At 48.5% G+C, this 19,585-nt stretch overlaps 1 protein-coding gene across 2 annotated transcripts in view; it reads left to right on the top strand.

The window, feature by feature from the left end:
• GPC3 (glypican 3) overlaps positions 1 to 19,585 on the top strand; it is a 141,527-nt gene that overhangs the window by 76,867 nt on the left and 45,075 nt on the right. For both annotated transcript variants that reach the window (XM_086850026.1, XM_086850025.1), the window contains 2 exons: positions 7,632 to 7,765; positions 10,661 to 10,786. In XM_086850026.1, coding sequence (XP_086706152.1) covers positions 7,632 to 7,765; positions 10,661 to 10,786 — 260 coding nt within the window. The remainder of the gene's footprint in view (positions 1 to 7,631; positions 7,766 to 10,660; positions 10,787 to 19,585) is intronic.

Raw genomic sequence — 19,585 nt, 5'->3', positions numbered from 1 at the left:
AGATTTAATTGCCTGCAATATGTGGGTCTTCTAGGGACCCATAGCAGCAATTGTGTGTTAGAGCATGCACAGAATGCAGTTGTATAATTAAACTGTATTTAGCATCCTTAGCAGAGGTGGGCTTTGCTACCTTGAGTCCTAATTTCCTATCAGGTTAGATGAATCAGTGCTAATGTTGAAATCAGCTGTTTGCATTTGGAGCATCTTCAGCTTCCTCGGGGAATCAGTCCCAAAGGCAGAGCAGCAGCCTGGGGTCAGGAGCAGCTGTGTCCCCCAGCTCTCCTCATTAGCCATGAAGCATGTGGGGGGCGTGGGGCTTCACCAGGAGATGGGCTCTGGGTACTGCAGCTGTCTGCTCCTGAACCTGGCTTTAGTCAGACTAACATGTTCTGGTTTTCTCTGGATTTTGCTCCATCTTCCCTTTTGCTCTGCAGTAATCTTCCAGGCAAGGCTGGCTTCTCCTTCCAAGAATAAAGTCTTAGTTTGGTTGTCTAAGAAATATCAGATTGCGCAGATCTAACTCAAAACCATAATGGTGCATTAGTATACTACAGGGCCCTGTTCCAGGAAATGTCTCCACATGGGAAAACTGCTTAAGTGTGTGCCAAAAATTAAGCAAATCCTTTTTTCTTGGCTCTCCCAGTTGGTTGGCTGGGCTGGGTCTGAGCCCTGGCTGGGGTTGCAGCTGCCCGCCCTGTGGTTTGCCGCCAAGGTCCAAACACCCCAACTGAAATACCAAATTTTATGTTAAATATGGAATTAACAAAAATACTGGAGCGAAAGGCTGACTTGAGAAGTTGTGCTTTAATTATATGTCATGGGTTATAAAGACAGAAGGAACAACTGTGATCATTTAGTCCGACTTCCTCTCTACCTATAAATAACAATAAACAGGCTTTTGCTGAAACACAAAGCTGTTTTCTTTGGTGGATTAAACACTTCAGCCTGGGGACGCCAGAGAGAAGAAACATCTTGTTTGCATTATTTTCTGTAGGTTTGAAAGGGCTCGACTCAAGCTGAGGTCACGGTTTTTTTGAGAGAAAGGGCATCCTGCTGGGTCAGTGCAAGGGTCAGGACGTGGTGGGACACTGGAGGTGCCCTGAGTGCTGCAGCACGTGTGTGGTACACTGGCCATCACATCCTCCTGGGGACAGCGTGGCATGTCCTAACAGGAGCACTGGCTGCAGCTGCACTGGTTGTCTCCTTCCAATTTAAGGGACGTGAGCCCTGACACAGCAGAGGGAAGTGCAGGTGGAAACCATCCAGCTTTGGCAATTGGCACCAAGGATTGAAACCCATAAAAAGTCCCTTGTGATCCCCACTGCTCTGCTGAGCTGCTGCACTCTGACCTTCAGGCAGTCTCTGGGGCAGAGTGGTGGTGTAACCACGCTGTGTGTCAGACCTGCTGCTGCTGCTCTGTCACATCCTCTGACACGTGGCTGGGTGTGGAGCACATCCTGCTCCTTGCCCTGACAGCCTCTCTGGGCCCTGTGTTTCTGCTGTGACACTGACCCTCAGCAAAGTATTTTGTGATCCTCTGTATGAAGGATGGCAATCAGGACTTAGAACTAGGTGATCTTTAATGTCCCTTTCAACCCAAACCATTCTAGGAGAAATTAAGTTATATTTACTTGCAAAAATGCTTCCTTAATGCCTCTGTGGTTCTGTAGCAGTTTGAAGGACCTGGTCTTCAAACCAGGTGGTGATGACTTTCAGCACAACCTGGTCTGGTGGCTGCAGGGGTCCCTGAGTGTTTGTAGTGCATGTTTGCAGCATGTGTTGGGCGTCACCGCGGGCACTGGTGTGACAGGCACTCTGTTATTTTAAGCATTAGTGTTTGTGTGCATTTTACACATTATAGCATTGCATTATTTAAGGGTGATGCATTATTAAACGTTCTCCTCAGCACAGAGAGTAGGTCACTTCCTCCAGTTCCTGTCTCTGCATGAGTGAGTTAGGATGCTGTCTCTTATGTAATCCTTGCAGTCTGAATAATGGAGATCGTAATACTATAGAGCTGATTAATACCATTTAGTACTCCATTAATGAGGAATTTTGTTGGAGTGTTCATTGAAGACATCTGTGTTACCATACTCAGTTTGTTCTTTCTGCTTGAGTGCCTGGAACCAGAAGAACAATCATTACTTAGTTAATAATGATGTGCTTCCTAAAATAAAGGCTTGTAAATTCATTTTTATGCCCATAATCGCATTTTTCTGCTGTGAGAAGAGCGAGGGAGCTGGGAATTTTCTCTTTCCCATCTTCCTGACAAAATGTATCTAATGATTAGAAGCATATAATAAGAGTGTTTGTCCTAGCCAAATGTTTCTCCACTCCTGTTAATCAGCGTTCGTTTGAGAGCGCGGCGCCGTTTGTGGAAGGCGATGCAATCACTGGGGCAGTGTGGCAGATTTAAATCAGTAATAAAAGCCCTGGGGAAATTAACAAGACAAAACATTAACCACAGACTAAACATTAACATATATTAGCATTTTTATTACACCTGTAGAAATGGTAAATGTGCTTGGTTACTACTATTAAAAAGTTTATGTTCTATCCCACATCATCGCAATGTATATTTTTGGTTTAAGCCCTTTAGAATTTAATTAAGCGGAATTCTGTAGCAGCACTTGAGTAATAGACTTCAGGTTCACTTTTATGGTGACTTTGAAGATAAACGGGGCACAAATGCAATCTTTATAATGCTAATAAGACTTGTGATGTGTAGTGGAGCAGGTTGTTAAAAAGAACTGGGGAAGAAGCAGCAATTCAAGCAGCTGCTTCATTGAGGCTTTCAGCCTCACTGGTCAAACTGGGTTCCATCCCTGAAGGATCCTTTAGTGGGCACCATTTGGCTCCTCCAAAGACAGCATGTCTGTGGTCTCTTGATGTTCTGTGCATACTGCAGCAAATCACCCTTTCAGAAGCTGTGCTCAAATCAATTATAATAGTTAATCTCTCTTCAGTTTAATGTGTGGCTTCTCCCAAAGGAAACTCTCACGGATAAGTATAAAATGACTTATGTGAACTCCAGAGAGCAAAGGAGACTGTGGGAGGAAATCTTCAAAAATGAGGCCATCCCCTTGAGGGGAAAAAAATACTGTGTCTTCCTAGAGAATGAATCTATAAGCAGAAGAGTTCATAGAGAAGACAAATGGAAACTCCATGTTAAGTTTAAGCAAAGGTCAAATATAGCAAACTCTCCTTCAGAGCAGACTGGAGCTCCTGGGCTGAATGAGAAGTGGCAGCAGCAGGTATTTTGCAGTGTCAAATGCACTCTCTTCTTGTCCAAGGAGAAGCTGATTAGCTACTTTTTTTGGGGTTTTTTTTTTTCCCGTCCCTTTTAAATCATCTAGAAAATTACCTTTAAAATGTTCTTACTCTTAAAAGCACAGCTCAGATTGGCACTGAGGATCCCAGTGTGCTGCTTTGGAATCTTTCACCCCTGGATTTCCTTGCTGATGTGCCAGGTAAGATGTTTTTGCCCCGTGTGGCCACTCTGCCTCATGCCTTGGTGGCAGAGCAGGTTCATCAGGAGCCTCAGTGGTGTCAGCAGTGTCAGCTGGAGGTTTCCTCCATCAGTTTTCCTCCATCAGCTGCACGGAGGCGCTGATGCTTTGCACAGAACCTGCTACTGTGGTCACTATTTCTTTGATAATTAACCCCAGTTATCCCCGTTTGCACGGGCTGGCAGGCAGCCACGTGGACCAGTGCTGTGCTTTACACTCCTGCATCAGCTCAGCTGGAGGCAGCCGTGGTGGGTCTGGCCCCTGGCCGCTGGCAGTGCATCCTTCCCTGTGGTCCTCAGGCACCTCTTATCTTAAATTAATGGGGAGCGTTAAAGTGGGCCGATAGTGCTGCTCCATTAGCCCTGTCCCTGTGCTCCTCTCAAATCAGTGTTCCCTCTGAAGTGGAGCCATTCCAGGCCTGCAGCTCCCGTGGGTGCTGGGAGCCAGCTGCTTCCCACCGGGCACGGGGACTCTGCCCAGCCTGCCTGGGCTCTCCCCCTCTGCCTGGAATAAACAAGTGGAGCAGTCCTCAGAAGGAAAAGTGTTCCCCTCGTGGCCTGGGTCACGCTCTCATGGAGGAGGATAATTAAATCTGGTAATTAGTGAGTTTGTTAATGAGCTGGGGCAGGTAAATTTTGCTTGGGCTGTTACAGTGTTGGTGGCTTTAGGGGACTGTAGAAGCCCAGGGCTTTGGGAAGGTTTTTCTTGCCTGGTGTCCCCTTGCAGCAGCTTTTCAGTGCCTGGCAGATTCTTTTAAAAACAAAATCCAACTCCTGGTGCCTAAAAACCACACTGGTATTTGATTTACTTAGTCATTTTTCTGTGGCTTAGTTTGTTAAACTTCAGTCTATTCTGAATTAAGGCACAGCTCTTGCACTGACTGTGCTTTAGATAAGGGCTGGTATATATTTATGATCCCCCTGGCAGTGTGGGGAACCCGAGGAGAAGAGCCAGTGGTTCTGTTCTGCCAATTTGCTTTGAATTTCACATTGATATTTGTGTGTTGGGAGGAAACCACATATTATACACTGTTGCTTGATACAAGTTTGGCAGCTGGGTTAGAGATGCTCCCTTCCTTTTGCCCTCCCCCTTGCAGACACACCACTGTGCTGGGGAGCTGACTGTCCATGCTCCTGCCAGAGCAAGCAATGCCTGGAGAGTTGAATCATCACACTTGTTTCTCCTCATGGTCTGAGTTTGTATCTGTGCCTGACTGCCATTTAGTGCCATTTTTCTTTTCTTTTTGGAGCCTGCTTTAAAATGGCAATGGTTAAGAAGAGACTGAGAAGCTGTGTTCATGTGTTCCTGAGCCTGCAGTGCGGACTCAAAAAGAGGGAAAGATTGAAATAGGATTTCTGAGCTGTTGTCCTAGGACTGCTTGTGGCCCAGCAGACTTTGGCAGATGGTTTGTGAAATCCTTCCCTCCCCCAAAAAGCATACCCGATGCTGCCCCTGCAAATGAGCAGGCAATCTGTTACTTCCACTTTCGCTCACTTTATTTTAAGTTCAAATCTCAGCCGGGTTTTTGTTTGACTAAAGGGCGACAGCTATTTCACTGTGACTTCACAAGATGGGCTGCAGGGTTGGACTTTTTTCCTGAAAAGGTTAGTTGGTGCTTGAATAAATAAATAAGTAAAAACTTGGTGGAAAGTTTGAGCAGTGCATCCTTCTATCCATAAAGATTTCATCTGCTGTCCTGTGTCACAGCTAACACAATCCTGTTTGTGGTTTCATCCTACACAGGAGGGATGGCTGGGCTTGGTGATCAATGATTTGACTTGATCAACCACTGAACTCAATGATTGTAGAGGTATTTTCCAGCCTTATTGATTTGATGAATCATGGGAGCCTTGGTGCCCAGATTGGGGCTGTGAGGATGCAGCTGAGCCTCAGCTCCTGTGCAGGACTTGGGAGCAGAGGGGCTGAGCTCCCTCCAGGGCTGGGTGGGGATGAAGCATCCCCACTTTGCCAGGTCCCTTTGCTGTTTGAATCATGCTCTCTGGTGCTGCCACTGCTCACGCTGTCGCTCCAACACTCCCATTCAGCGCCTCTGCATCCTTGGGAAAAAGCCTCGATCCTGGACTTACTCTTCTCTCAGGGTTTGATAGGTTTTGCCAGGTTTTTCCTGCTGAAAGCTGGGCTTTGGGAAGGGATTTGGGGGATTTTCACAGAGCTGGGTAGAATCAAAGGGAGTCATCACTAGCGGCAGCTTAAAATACCTAACCTTTTCCCACTTCTCCACTTCACGTGTCTGTGCAGAGCGTGGCTGCAGTGCTGCTGCTTTGAGGCTTCCTCTATACCCACTGTCCTGGGGCTTTTGTGTATCTTGTGTTTCCCTGGAGGAGGTTTCATGGCAAGTCTCATCTCCAGCTTGGGCAGAGGAAAAGCCAACAGACCCCTCTGAGCATCCTGACACTCTCCTGCTGGTCTGCCCTTTGCAGGGACAGTGGCAGCAGCCAGGATAGAGAGAGCATGGGACATCCAGACCCGTTTCACATCTCAGATCCCAAATGCCCTTCTCCAGGTCTCCCACTGTCCTGTGATTTCCTCCTATTCCTGCCTGCTTGCATCAGGGGACTATGTGTAAACATTGTGAGAGGGATGAGTGTTAACAGAAAGCCCAAAAGAAAAATAGCCCAAAATCCATTTTCTGAATCCATGCCTCCCTCTGTTTTTGAAGCCTGCCAAGTGATTTAGGGAGGGCAGTAGGACTGATAGATTCTTATGCAAAACTTGGTTTTGGCAAGGCAGAGAGGAAAAACCAGGTAAGATGCTGCAGAAACCACTCCCCTGGCAGCTGCAGGAGGAACTGCTTTGGCAGAGGAAACTGCAGGTGCAGAAGGACCGGTGGCAGCATCTCTTTCCACCCTGATGTGAACAGAAACTGCAGTGCCCAGCTCCCAGGAGGTTTCTGTTTTACTCTTTGTTGTATGGCAGTCTGAGCAAACAAACTGCTGCTCTTGATAATGAATGAGGTGACATTACTAAGTCATTTGCCCACCCAAATGTAGGATGTAATAGAACAGAATTAATTTCTTCTCTTTACACATCAGATGCTTGTAGCTTTGGGTGGCGGGTGTGCTTTTAACCTTTGGTCTGCAGCTTACTGGGATTGCCTTGATTCAGTGTGGTGTGGAGATAAATGAGGTGCCGCAAGGAACGGGCATTTTATGGGTGTATGGTTGGTCCCAAGCCTGGATGTGGATGGTGGGATGAGGCTCAGAGAAAGTGAGGGTGGTGTTAAGTGTGGTGGCTTCGTGGTCCCAGCAATCAGCCAAGCTCCTTCCACAACCCAGCATGATGAGTCCTGCAAGAGCAGCACAGAGTGAATAAAAAGGAGACTTTCACAGTGGCAGTGGTGCCACAGGGGGACAGATGTCCCTTTGTAGTGTCCCAGAGAAGGAAATGGTGGCAAATACATCCACAGCAGGGACTGCAGCAGAGGCCAGTGCTGGGTGAGTCTCCAGGCAGTGGCCGTGTGAGGGAACTTGAGGCACTTCAGATTCCTTCCCTCACTGCTGCAGCTGGTTCCCCAATCATCTGTATGCTAATGAGCTAATCTGTGCCATTAGCAGAGCCCTGGTAATCAGGGCCTCCCATGACATGACTGGGCTGTGGCTTCTGTATTTTAGGCCCTGGGTTTTTTAATTAGTAGTGATGTGTATGATGCTCATCCCTGGGCATCTGCAGTGCAGGCTGTGCAGATGCTGGGCTAGCTCAAGATGCAGAACCAGGGTCTTGGGATTTTCCTTCAGAGGGGAGGTGTTTCCTACAAGTCTGCCTAGAGAGCTAGAGTGCAGAGTCTTGAGATGCTGTGGTATCCAGGAAGGAAGGAGCAGGGAACATCTCCATTTGCCAGTCCCAGCTGCAGCTCAGGGGTTTTGCTAGCCACAGGGGCACTTCAATGCCCCGGCATTTTGCCTGCAGCTTCCTGCATTCCTTCTGAGGGGGTGGATATTTATTCAAAAGCCAGTTTGTAACCTTAGGACAGAAGTTTGACTTCAGGTGCTTGCTGAGCTATGAGCAATGATGGGATGATAGCAGCTCATGTGCCAGTGTACATCTCAGCTGTTTTCCTGCAGTCACAACTCCTCCTCATGCTGCTGTGTTTGTGTTTTCCAGATCAGCCGCTTATGTGGCCACGCTCAGCAGAGGCAGATTCGATCAGCTAATTATCCAGAAGACCTTTTCATTGACAAGAAAGTCCTGAAAGTGACTCACATTGAGCAAGAAGAAACTTTGTCGAGCAGGAGGAGGTGAGAATGCTCAGGCTGAGTGTGGTGCCTGCTGGATGGGTGCAGGAGCAGCCACCATATGGAATGGCCCTGTGGAAGCAGATGGAAAAGCTCCTTATTTCCCTTACCCATAAACCTGGTTCTGAGCATCAGAGCTGCTCTGTGGCAGGCTCTGAAGTGCAATGAGGCATCTACATGGGTTTTCTCACCTAGTGCACCCAAATTAATACACCAAATGCCTTGTCTGGGTTTCTTGGGCACCGCTATAGCATCTGCAATACTCACAGGTGTAGTTATAGATAGAAATGGTCACTCCAGCCTGATTTGTTACATGTTACACCGTGTCTAGGTAAGGGAAATGCGTTTCTTGCTTTTTATGTAGTGTTTTATGATAGTTCAGAGATGTTAACAGCCTTTTACTGAATATTTTCAAAGGAAGCAAGTGCCTCCACTGCTGGCACTGCACCCTGTGCTTCCTTCCCCGTGTAAGTAGAAGCTGTAATTAAGTGGGCTCACACTGATGTGTCAGGGAGCAGCATCTCCCCTCTGGGTTTGAAAGCACACAGAGATACTCAGGTACTTACTTCTGTCTTGAATAAAAGAAAAACCCCTGTGGAAGAGAAACAAGCAAGCTTGGCAATTTTTGAAACTGGCAGTAGACTAAGTTGGGTGGATTTCTCTCTGAAGACTAACAGGGCCACATTCTTGGTATGTTTCCCATGAGATACAGCACCAGGGCTTGCATTCCTCCGTTGTCTCAACACGTTGGAGGTTACACAGCCCAGACTCTGACAGAGATGTCCTTTGAAGACTCTGCAGGCTAATGAAATCTGCTGAGATGAATTACATGGGTTCATACCTGCAGATACAGAGGAGTTCCTCCCTGCCCTGCAGGGAACTCTGCTCCCCAGGAAAGTTTCCTTCTTCTCCCCAGCTGTGCTGGCGTTTGTGGAAGAGGAGCCAGGCAGTGCCTAGGATGTAAGGAGCTGAGTGCCATGGGCAGTGAGGCTCCTGCTTGGGGTTTGCCGTAACTGGTGATCCAGTCTCAGCTCATTTTGGCTTTCCAAATGGTGTTGGTAGGACCTCTGCCCCACTGTTAGGCAGGAGATGGATGTAGGAGGTGGTCCACACAGGAGGTGACTGCCTGAAGCATGTCTTGGGTTTCTGCAGGGGGCTGTAGGCTGAATTCCCATCCTTTGGAGGGGATTTGACTCACCAGACAAACCCTTGTTCATCTGCACGGGCAGTGACAGCCGGGCCAGTGCAGGGGATGCCCGGGCAAGGTGTGCTGCAGTGGTCAGAGGCAGGACCTGAGCATCCCTGTTCCTCCAGGGGCTGTGGCTGTCCCTGGAAGGGGCTGTGGCTGTCCCTGGAAGGGGCTGTGGCTGTCCCTGGGGGCTGTGGCTGTCCCTGGAAGGGGCTGTGGCTGTCCCTGGGGGCTGTGGCTGTCCCTGGGAGGGGCTGTGGCTGTCCCTGGGAGGGGCTGTGGCTGTCCCTGGGAGGGGCTGTGGCTGTCCCTGGAAGGGGCTGTGGCTGTCCCTGGGGGCTGTGGCTGTCCCTAGGAGGGGCTGTGGCTGTCCCTGGGGGCTGTCAGCCCCAGCAGGGCAGTGAAAGGGCAGTGCAGAGCACAGCCTTCCTTCTCTTGGTGTCGCCTGCCCCCAGCTGGCTGTCGCGGGCTCTGCCTGCACAGGGAACCCCACGGGATCCCAAAGAGAGGGGGGATGGAGGGAGCTGGACTCTGCACACCAAACTAGCTCAGACCGCAGGGCAGCTCCCCGTACAGCACCCGGGGGATGCTCCTGAGAGGGCTCCCTGCTCCAGGTGCTAATTCCTCATCATTCCTCCCAGGGACAAGGAGGCTGAGCAATAACCCCTTGCCAAAGGGGCAAATGTGCTGAAAATAAACCAAACAAGACGACTCTGAGGCCAAGTCTTACTGCCTCCAGTCCCTGCTATTCATACTATCTTATTTTTGGTGCTATTTGCCTAATGAAATCTGCCACTATTCCCTGGTGACCACTGCTGAGTGTCCCTGAGGGATCTGACCTAGGCTAGGGGAATGTCATATCCCACTCCCAGAGCCTCTGTCACCTCTCTGGGTACATCAGAGGTCCCATGGTCAGCCTGTATTCTGGCCCTCTGGACCACTGCTGCAGGTGACCAGCTGGAGATCCTCATTGCTGGGAAGGGAGGGCACAGGGCTGGGATGCAGCCTGGTTCACATCCCCTCTGTGTGGTGCAGGCACTGCTCCTGCCTTCCTGCAACAGAGCCATTTTGATGAGTGTAACCTGCCCCTGTGAATGCAGACTGAGACCCCACAGCCAGCCCACTGCATCCCTTGAAACCTTTTGATGTGTCCCTTTGATGGTGCAGCAAGAAGCTCAGCCTTAGCCCCGTGTACAGATCTGTGCTGAGACTGTCAGCTCTGGCCTAACACCAGAATGCCACCTTGCAGCAATGCTGGATGGCCAATCTCAGCCACACCAAGCCCCTGCAGGGCCTTTGTTGCCTTCTGCAAAGCAGAGGGGACACTACAGCCTGACCCTTGCTGCCCAGATGTACCCCATGGATGTGTGGCCTGAGCCAGTGGCGCCTTTCCTTAGGCGCTGGGAGAGTGCAGAGACCGTGTCTGGCTTTTGCCTGGTGCAGAGTTGGGCTGAAGTTCTGCTGCCCCCAAATCCCTCCCCATCACCAGCAGCTTTGCCCTGGGAAGCACAGGTTCAGCCTTAGAATAACATCAAGGGAAAACACAAAGAGCTACTTTGGTTCGGAAATAAAACTGGTGTTTCGTGGTTTGTTTGCACCTAGCTGCTTTAATGTTGTGTTTGTGTGACTACCTTCACTGGTTAAAATGCACCAACCTCATCTTCTCTTCTTCTTTTAACTGAGCACCCTTTTCTCTCCCTTTCTTCCAGGGAGCTGATTGCAAAGCTGAAGTCCCACAGCAGTTTTTACAGCAGCTTACCAGAGTACATCTGCAACCACAGCTCTGCTGTTCAGAATGACACCCTTTGCTGGAACGGACATGAAGTGGTGGAGAGGTGAATCACATCTCCCTTGCCCTCCTTCTCCCTCATCCTGCTTATCTTTTGTTAACCAGGCAGAGGAGCAGTCTGACCAGGACAGGACTGGCTCCCTGAAGGGCTTTGTGCAGAGCAGGTGTCCAGCTGTGCTGCAGCTCAGACTGTGATGTGCAAGGTCTGCACAGACAGAAGTGGTTGTGTGCTGCCCTCCACTGAGTTTTCTCCGTACTGAAAACTCTGCAGCCGTGATGGGATTTGGTCAGGGTGGGCCAGAGGCAGGAGAGCAGCAGCAGCTTGACACTGCTCCCGTGGGAGAGTGCACCACGGTCCAGGGATGGCTCCTCTGGAGCAGCAGCAAGGGCATTTCCCCCTTGCACTGCACGGGGTGGGGATGTCCCCAGCCAGGCTCAGTGCTGTGGTAGCAGGACAGCGAGGTTGCCATCCCCTGCCCCACCCAGGGAGGGTCAAGGAACACTCCCTTGTTGAATTTCTCTTTGTTTTATGGCTCTCAGCTGGAGGAGGTGAGGACCAATGAGCTCTGGTGGTGCCACTGCTGACCTCTGACCACCTTCCCACCACCAAGTCCTGGCTGTCCTCTCTCCATTCTCACCCAGGTCCAGCTACTGTGCCCTGCCTCACTCACCATTTCAGGGAATATACTGGTGGTAATTGAAGTTAACAGAGGCAGGCACGTGCAGGATTCATAACATAAAGAAGAAGGAAGTGTTAGTAGAAATGGAGATTTTTCTTGCAAAAAATCCACCTTGGGACCGTTAAATAATGTGGAAATAGAACTTGGAAGTGTTTTTTATAATTATACATAAATCTCCTCTAATCACACTATTTTGCAAAGCATCCTTTGCTATTAAGTAGTTTGCATAAGGGAAGAAATAGTATTAAAATCAGGAAGTGGTAAAATGTTGAGATATTAATTATGACTTCTTGATCATAACTTCAGGTGGTAATTAGCCTGTACTTGCAATACTGACCTGAAACACTGAATAGACCAAAATAGCATCAAACTCTATTTTGAAAAAAAATGACTCAACATCTAAGATCACATGCTTAGTAAAATGTACTTACGTTGCCTAAGGAAAAATGTGTCCTCTCTTGGTACTTATTTCTGGAAAATCTTGAGTTTCCATGCCTGAGATGTTCAATTGGAAAGAAAAGTATTATTTCAATATTGTCTCACTGATTGTTAATTAAAACTTCTAAAGGAGGGCTATAAACACTGCAGCTCTGGAGAGGGGGACCTAGGGTGGGCTCTTGGCTTGTAACAGCTCGCTGGGGCCAGTGGCCCTGGTCCAGGTCCTGCTGACACCACAGCTGGGTGAAGCAATGGAAGGGTGCTGAGTCCAGGTCTTCTTGCAAAGTAAGTTCAGAGCTATTTGCAGATTAAACATGATTTCAGGTAATGGATGGCCTTCAGCTTTCTGCTGAGAGTACCAGGGGACCGTTGTGGGCAGAGATGTCCCCTGGGTCCCTGCTGTGCTAGTGGTGGCACAATATGGCACGTCACATAGGTGCCATGGCATGCAGGGGGGCAAGGCAGGGAGAGGATAAAGTCTGTGTGCATGAAAGGGGCACCAAGATTTCAGCCCCTGCCTGTTGAGTTAAGGAATAAGTCCTCCACTGTGCTTGAAGAACATGTGCCTTTCCACTCCTCTTCTTGCCCTCTCTGATCTCTTGCACAGATGTCACCACGTCTGTCAGCTCCTATGAGATATTAGTGACAGTTCCCTTGCAGGCAGATATTTGGGATTTTTGCTGTGAGCAGGGAGACCTCAGCTAAAGACAGCTGAGCTAAGATAATGGTCAAGGGAGCTCTTGTCCCAGGACCTACTTGCAGAATGTTTCAAATAGAAGCAGACATGTAGTTAAAATCATCTCTACACTGGCTGCTTCATGTGCTTGGACTTCCCAGCTTGGCATCTCCTTCAGGGTGTCTGGAAGGATTCCTGAAAATCAGGAGCATATAAGGTAACAGTGCTCGAGTTCTCCAAGCTGCCAGTTCCTCTATTTCAGTGTTTTCCCCAAGAGGGAGCCAAGCAGCTGTTCATGGTGTAGCAGCTCTTACTCAAGCTGTTCTGAGAATGTGTGTTAGGAGCTGGAGAAATTCTAGTCTCCTGCTGGACTGGTGTGTGTCTGCTGGTGATCAGACTTCATCTTGCCACTTTTTGCAAGAAATTTGGTGTGGTTTGAGTATCTGGTATTAATTTCAGGGTGCTGTGCTGGTGTTTGTGCCACATATGTGGTGGCTGCCAGAAAGAAGGCTGGTGGAGACAGGGTGGGATGGTTCCCGTGGCTGGAGTGTTGGCATGGAAAGGTACAGGCTCTTTGAAAGGACAAGCAGGGGAGACAAGGATGGAGTGTCTATGTCAGTGACCAGCTGGAGTGCCTGGAGTTCCAGCTGGGGATGGATGAGGAGCTGACCAAGAGCTTTTGGGTCAGGATTAAAGGGAGGGCAGAGACTGGTGATGTTATAGTCTAGTTCTGCTTCAGGCCAGCTGACCTGGAAGACTGGCTGGATGAGGCCCTTTATAGACAGACATGAGCAGCCTCACATTCACAAATCCTGGCCCTCATGAGTGACTTCAACCCTGGTCTCTGTTGGAGGGACAACACAGCAGAGCACGTCCCTGGGTTCCTGGATAAACTGGAAAGCTTCTGCTGAATCTGCTGCTCAGATGAAGACCAGGGCAGAGCAATGCCCTGGTTGGGTGGATTCTATGCTTCCATGAGTTTCCATGTCTGGTGCTGTGTGAGCAATGGATAAAACTGTTTGAATGTTGTTGGGTCTGTAGGGTTGGTGTATGCTCATCTGTATGAGCATGTCCAGGATTTGACTGTGCTCTTGTAGGGATTGTGGCTATTTACCTCTTGCATTTCTAATGTAGTACCTGAATGTTCATTAAGTTAGAGAAGAGCCCTACTGATTTATCCATTTCCAGACCTCCCTGTCATGACAAAATTTGTTATTCTAAGCCCTTTTCCTATAACATGTTAAATCAAGCCTGGAACAGCAACTTCACAACCCTTGCCAGTGCACCCAAGGACTGGATAATACCAACAGTGTGTATCATGTTGTTTGATGCAAACAGTCCCTTCTGCACCCTGCAATCCTCCTCCTGTGGTTTCTCTGGCTGGGCATTTCCTCTGTCCTATTTATTACAGTGCTTTGTTACCCACAGGCAAAGAGAGTGTCTGTCCTCCCCATGGACTGGATGTGCTCAATGTCTTGGGTCTCACTTCCCAAGTTCAGCCTTGAACCATCCTCTGTTTCTTCCTTGCTCTTTAGCTCCTCTTTCTTGACTGAAGGTGGCATGTCTGGGGCTCCAGAGCAATGCAGCTGGCTGGAGTATTTTATCCTGCTTTTAATCCTTCACTTTTTTTAACTGAATCTTACTTTGTGATTCCTCATGATCATTTGCTTCTCCATGTTGGACCACCTAATGGCAAGAATTCATCCTCCTTCCAGAGGTTTGATCTGTGGGTTAATAGTTTGATTGTCATCCCTATTGTGGATTTAGGACATGGTGCCTCAAAATGACTGCTTGCAAACAGAGGCAGCCACACAAGAAAAGTTGATTTTTCTGTAATGCAGAACAGTGCCTTGTGTCTTTTGCTGTGCTTCTGCATGGTAGAAGGACATAAGCTGAAATGGAAAGAAAAAATAGCAGGCAACACATTCCTGCGTTTCACACTTTTCAGAGTGTGCAAAAACACACTGTGCTTTTATGGGACACCACAAAGGTTCATAGCAAAAGCCACAAGTGGCACATTTCACCACTTGCAAGGTGAAAGGGGGGGTCACAGTGCTTGGGTGTTTGTGGGAGCTGGGGACCAGACCTGCTGGAGCTTCCTCTGTCTCTGTGCACCCCTGTGCACATCTCTGCAGCTTTCCTGGGCTCAATTCCAGGCATTTCCCTGAGACAGACATGGAGGTGGGGTGGGTGTGCAGCATTGCTGTGATGCCTCTCCTCTCCTCTGTCTTCATGCCCCATCCTCTCATCAGACCTCCTGCTGGTGGTGTCAGGTGGTGAAATGTTGGCCTCTCATCCTTATCTCCATCCCAAGTAGAGAAAACACAGAAGTCCTGACTGAGTAATTAGCTCATTTAAAACCTTCATCTTAAGGCAAGTAGGTGTTGAGATATCAAACTCACCTCAGTTTCTATTGAAGCTCAGTGTTGGAATCTCAAAGGTGATTCAAACTTTATATATAGTATCAGGGTTTTGCAGCATTTAATACTAAAAGCCTATTAAATCTAGATTCTCCAAATTTAATAATCTGCTTACATGAGTATATTCTTTTCAAGCTGTTCTGAATAGAATGACAGCAACATCTGCCCACTGCAAAACTTCTAAGCACATTAAGCCTTGCTGTTAGATGCTGCCATCTCCAAATTTCTTGAGACAAATGTACATTATTCTAATTCACCAGCATAATTCTTGTTTTCTATGTACCAATTCAAAATTAATATATTTTTAGCACCTTGCCAGATTCTCTTCTTCAACACAGAAGTCTCATATTTCCCTGCTGTTGCCAATGTACTGTGGTTTGTTTTAATCATACAAATCATAAACAATGAAAGCACAATTGGAAGCAAGATAATGAGAGCAAGAAAAATGAGATTCTGTAATTGGAACAAAGGAAATTCCATGCCAGCAATAACCCTTTAGTTCATGAAGGGTTTGGTTATTTCTGGCAGTGCTGCAAAATATCTGATCCAATGGAATCCCCAAAGAGGGGGCTGTATAACTTTCCAAGCCCATAAAGCACAGCTTTGTAGCAAGTATAAGCTATAATGAAAGGATAGTGGGCAAATTCAGTCAGTTGAGTGGCCATGTTTGTTTCCAGAGTATTTCAGAAATGAAGATCATGAATCTTCCTCTGTTCTGCTGCTTAGTCTCAGGTTTAGCCAATTTTTCCATAATCTATTTGTCCTGAACTGAAATAAGGATACAGGGAGACTTCAGGCTGTCTATAAATTCCCATTGTTTTGCTATGAATATTACAGGTTTTTGCTGTTCCTTCTGAAGTCCCATTTCCCAGAGCCAGGTGATTTCCTGAGACCTCACATTTATGACCCAGCCCTCATCTGCAGCACATGCACTGGCTGTAGAGCTTTGTGTGGGGCAGTTGGGAAGAGGTGGCACTTCTCTTGTCAGGGAACTCACACAGCAGGATCTGAGGGGGCTCTCAGAGGCTTCCAGGTGTTGATATTTGGAAATCCAGCAGAAAATGGTTCCTTTTTCATTAAGTGAGAACACTCCCCACTGAGAGTGTTGGATCCTCCTGGTTGCTTTTGAAGCAGCTTGTTTGGAGCTGCTGGTGGTGTAAATTGACTGCGGCATCACAAGCTCTGCAGTGACTGCAAGGACTCTCTGCAAGCAAGCAAACAAAGCCAGGAAGGCACCTGGGAGCCATACACCCCTCCTGTCCCCTTCCTCTTCACTCCCATGAAACAGATGCCCTGATGGTCATGGGATGGTGGGGACATGAACCCCACATAGAAGGGAGCAGCTGGGGTGGACCTGCACCCCAGACCCAGCCCATGTCTGGATGGGGGTGTGACTGACCAGATGGCTCTGGACAATCTGTCTTTAGAGAGGAAACTATCAGGGGAAGAATTGTCACCTTTTCTTGGAGGCTGGTGGGCACATCCAGGAGTTATACCTGACTGCAGGGCAGGATGTGTGGCTTAGGAACAGCTTTTCAAACCTTTTGGCCCCCACTGCTTTCACTGCCGATGTGACACTGCGGTTTTCTCGCTAAACCAAAAATTAGCTGGGTCAGAGAGTAAAATATTGGCTTCACCACTGCACCCACCTTTACTGACCCATGAAAACCAGCTGGAGGTAAGAGCTGGGCTCATGTAAGGAGCAGGGCAGAGAAGCAAAACATTTCTTCCCTTTCTCCCCTTTTTCTTTTCTTTTGCCTCCTATGTGGTGAGGACTCGATGTCACCAGTCCACATGATCTCTAGTAAGTCACATCTTGAAATGCAGAGCAGCTTTGGGGGTCTGAGGAATGCTGCTCTCTCAAACTCAGTTATTAACTCTTGTGCAATGAAACCTCTGTGTTGTGCTGTCTGTGTTGTGTTTGTCCCCCACCCACTCTCTCTGACAAGTATAATTCAGTGAACACAGATAGTAGAGAGTGAGCCTGGGAGGGATACCGTGCTGTTTAAACTAGAGATACCTTTGAATAAATAATTTGCAACTGGAAGGCAGGCATAAATTAATTGTTATTTGAATTACATACTTACTTTTCTTTTTCTAAAAGGTGTAATTCTTTATGTTTGACTTTCAGGATTACTTTCTCTAAATCATAGATCAGGCATTGCAGAAACTCATCCCAAAGCCTAGCAGGGCCGAGTGGGATGAGCACACATTTTACACTCATTGCCATGTGTTTAAATAACATTTGTCATCTTGTCTTCTTTGCTATGAAATGAAAGCTTGGAATGAGCTGCATTTGGATTGGAAAAGACCAAACATTCACAGGAGACATAGAGAGGAAGGGAGAGGAAAATGCTTCAATTTGACAGCATACTTGGGCATTTGTGTCTGGTGGATGAGGAGAGGCAGGAAGGGTCTGCAGTTGTACTATCCCCACTTCATAAGGTGGATTTGGCTTTTTTTCCTGTTTTCATAAGGTGGTTGTCTTTAAAGTAATTTTTAATGAGGGCTTCTTATCAGCACATTTAACAATGTGACATTTGTGTTTGGCAAATACCAGGTCCCCAGCAAGGGCCCACACCCAGGGAGCCCAGGCAAGGAGATGCTGCTGGCTGATGTGGAGACATGTCAAAGAGAAAAGTATTTTGGGCTTTGCTTATGAAGTGTGAGCCAGACCATGCTCATGTTGCAACACTGATACCCCTTCAGGGACCCCCAGGGACCGGGGTGGGGGACTTTATCCACTGTGTGTATTTGCTGTTCCATGCTGGTATCAATCACCATGGCAGAGGCATGTGATGGGTTTCATGAAGTGGCACAAGTGTCCTGCTGAAGGGGCTGTTTTATTGGCATAAGCTGAAAGCAGCTGGAGATGGCTCAGAGATTTCTCTTTGTCTGCACTGACTGGAGAACATGGGAGGAAGGTGATGATTTGGCTGTTTTTCCTCTCAGCCCACCAACCCATCAGCTTTGGGGGGATGCAGAGGAGCCTGCATGGGCACTGTCCTGGGACCCCCAGCTTGCTGGGGGCTGCACAGGCGTCTCTCTGCCATATTAAGGCCTGGCTGCTTGGCCAGGGCTGCAGGGAGGGGTGCCAGCTGCCTTTTCCAGCTTCTCTGGCATTTCAGGAATGCAGGTCTCTTGCTGAAGCTACATTTCAAAGCCTTTAACCCTTTGGTTGGCTGCATCCCACATGCCTGAATGTGGCCACTCCAGGCTGGTGCTGGGGCACAGAGTGGCACAGCTGAGGGGAGCTGGTGCCTGCCTTGTACCTGAGCACACCAACAGGTCTCAGCTTGGAGGAAGTGTCCCCAAAAGCACCCAAGTCCCACAGGACCATGTCTCTGGCTGGTGGGATGTAACAGGTCCCCATGCATCTCATTTTTTCTGCAATGCATGCTCTAAGATGTGCAGCTTGCAGGGCCCATTGCCTTGCTGCTTCAAATGGCTTGTGTAATGGTGCAAATGATTCATTTTGGATTGGGTATATACCCTTGTGTCTGGCCAGGTGGGAAGCACACTCCGTTTCTCCACCATCACTGTTTCAGGGAGAAATCCCTCTGCAAATGCTTTCAGGTTTGCTTCCTTCTCTAGTAGACTTTCTCCCCTGAGAAGGCTGATCTGAGTTCCTCACCACCCCAGCAGAACCTTCTGGAGAACAGTTTCAGTCTCTGGACATGGAGTTATAGTATAGTATTGCTGCAGTACTGTGTTCCTCCCTCCTTTATTATGTTGTGTAGGCTACAGAAATCCTCTCTGGCAGCTGTTGCGTGGATTTCAGAAGGGATTTCACCCACTCAAACCCAAGCTATTGTGTTTCTTTGTGTAAAACTGTTTAGGAGAGAGACTTTATTAATTTAGGGATGCACCAAATGGGCTTGGTTCTGCTCTTGCTAAAACCTGTGTGAGTTTCCTGATTAAATCTCTGAAACCACAGGAGACCTTTCAGCGATGTACTTCTGAGTTCCACCAGTGTTTTAAATTAAATTTACAGTGACACCAAAGACAGGAATTTCTTTGTCATCTAGAAACCCGTGCGTGCTGTGGATGTGTACGTGCAGCCTCCAGATGTGTTTGTCAGGTCGGCAGGGTGGCATGAAGTGGCAGTGTGACAAACAAGCAGCAGGATGAATGGCTCACCACTCCCGGTGCTCTGTCCCCCTGCAAGGAGCCCAGCACCAGTCTCAGCAGAGCCGGGCAGGTCTGTGCTTGCGGCAGCATCCTCTTCCCACGAGATGGTGCTGGGAGCATGCAGGGCTGTGCCAGGAGCTGCTGCAGGCTGGCCCCAGCCTGGCCCCCTTCTCCCTCTGCTGCCAGCCTCCTCCGAGCCTCCTGCTGCACCTCTGAGGGCTTTTCTGGACTGGGAGCCATTGTGTCAGGTACAGCCACGCTTTGTGCTTCCCAGGATAAGGCAGCTGTTAAAAAAGAGGTGTTGTGCAAAGTGCTGAGTCCTGACGGGGGGACCCAGGGGTGCTGAGGTGCAGGGCTGGGATGGCTGTGCAGGCTGTGCCCCTGAATTTCACCCCCTCATTCAGGAGCTGGTGAGGCTTGGGAGGGCCAAGATGCTGAATGTGCTTTGCAGTTGATGCCTGTACCTGGACAAGCTGCTTGTGCCTGGAAAAGGAATATAC

Source organism: Cyanistes caeruleus, chromosome 14 (genome assembly GCF_971803275.1).
Source record: "Cyanistes caeruleus chromosome 14, bCyaCae1.hap1.1, whole genome shotgun sequence".
NCBI classification, from domain to species: domain Eukaryota; kingdom Metazoa; phylum Chordata; class Aves; order Passeriformes; family Paridae; genus Cyanistes; species Cyanistes caeruleus.
The sequence above is the reverse complement of the archived record's forward strand: the minus strand, read 5'-3'. Positions and strand labels throughout refer to the sequence as shown.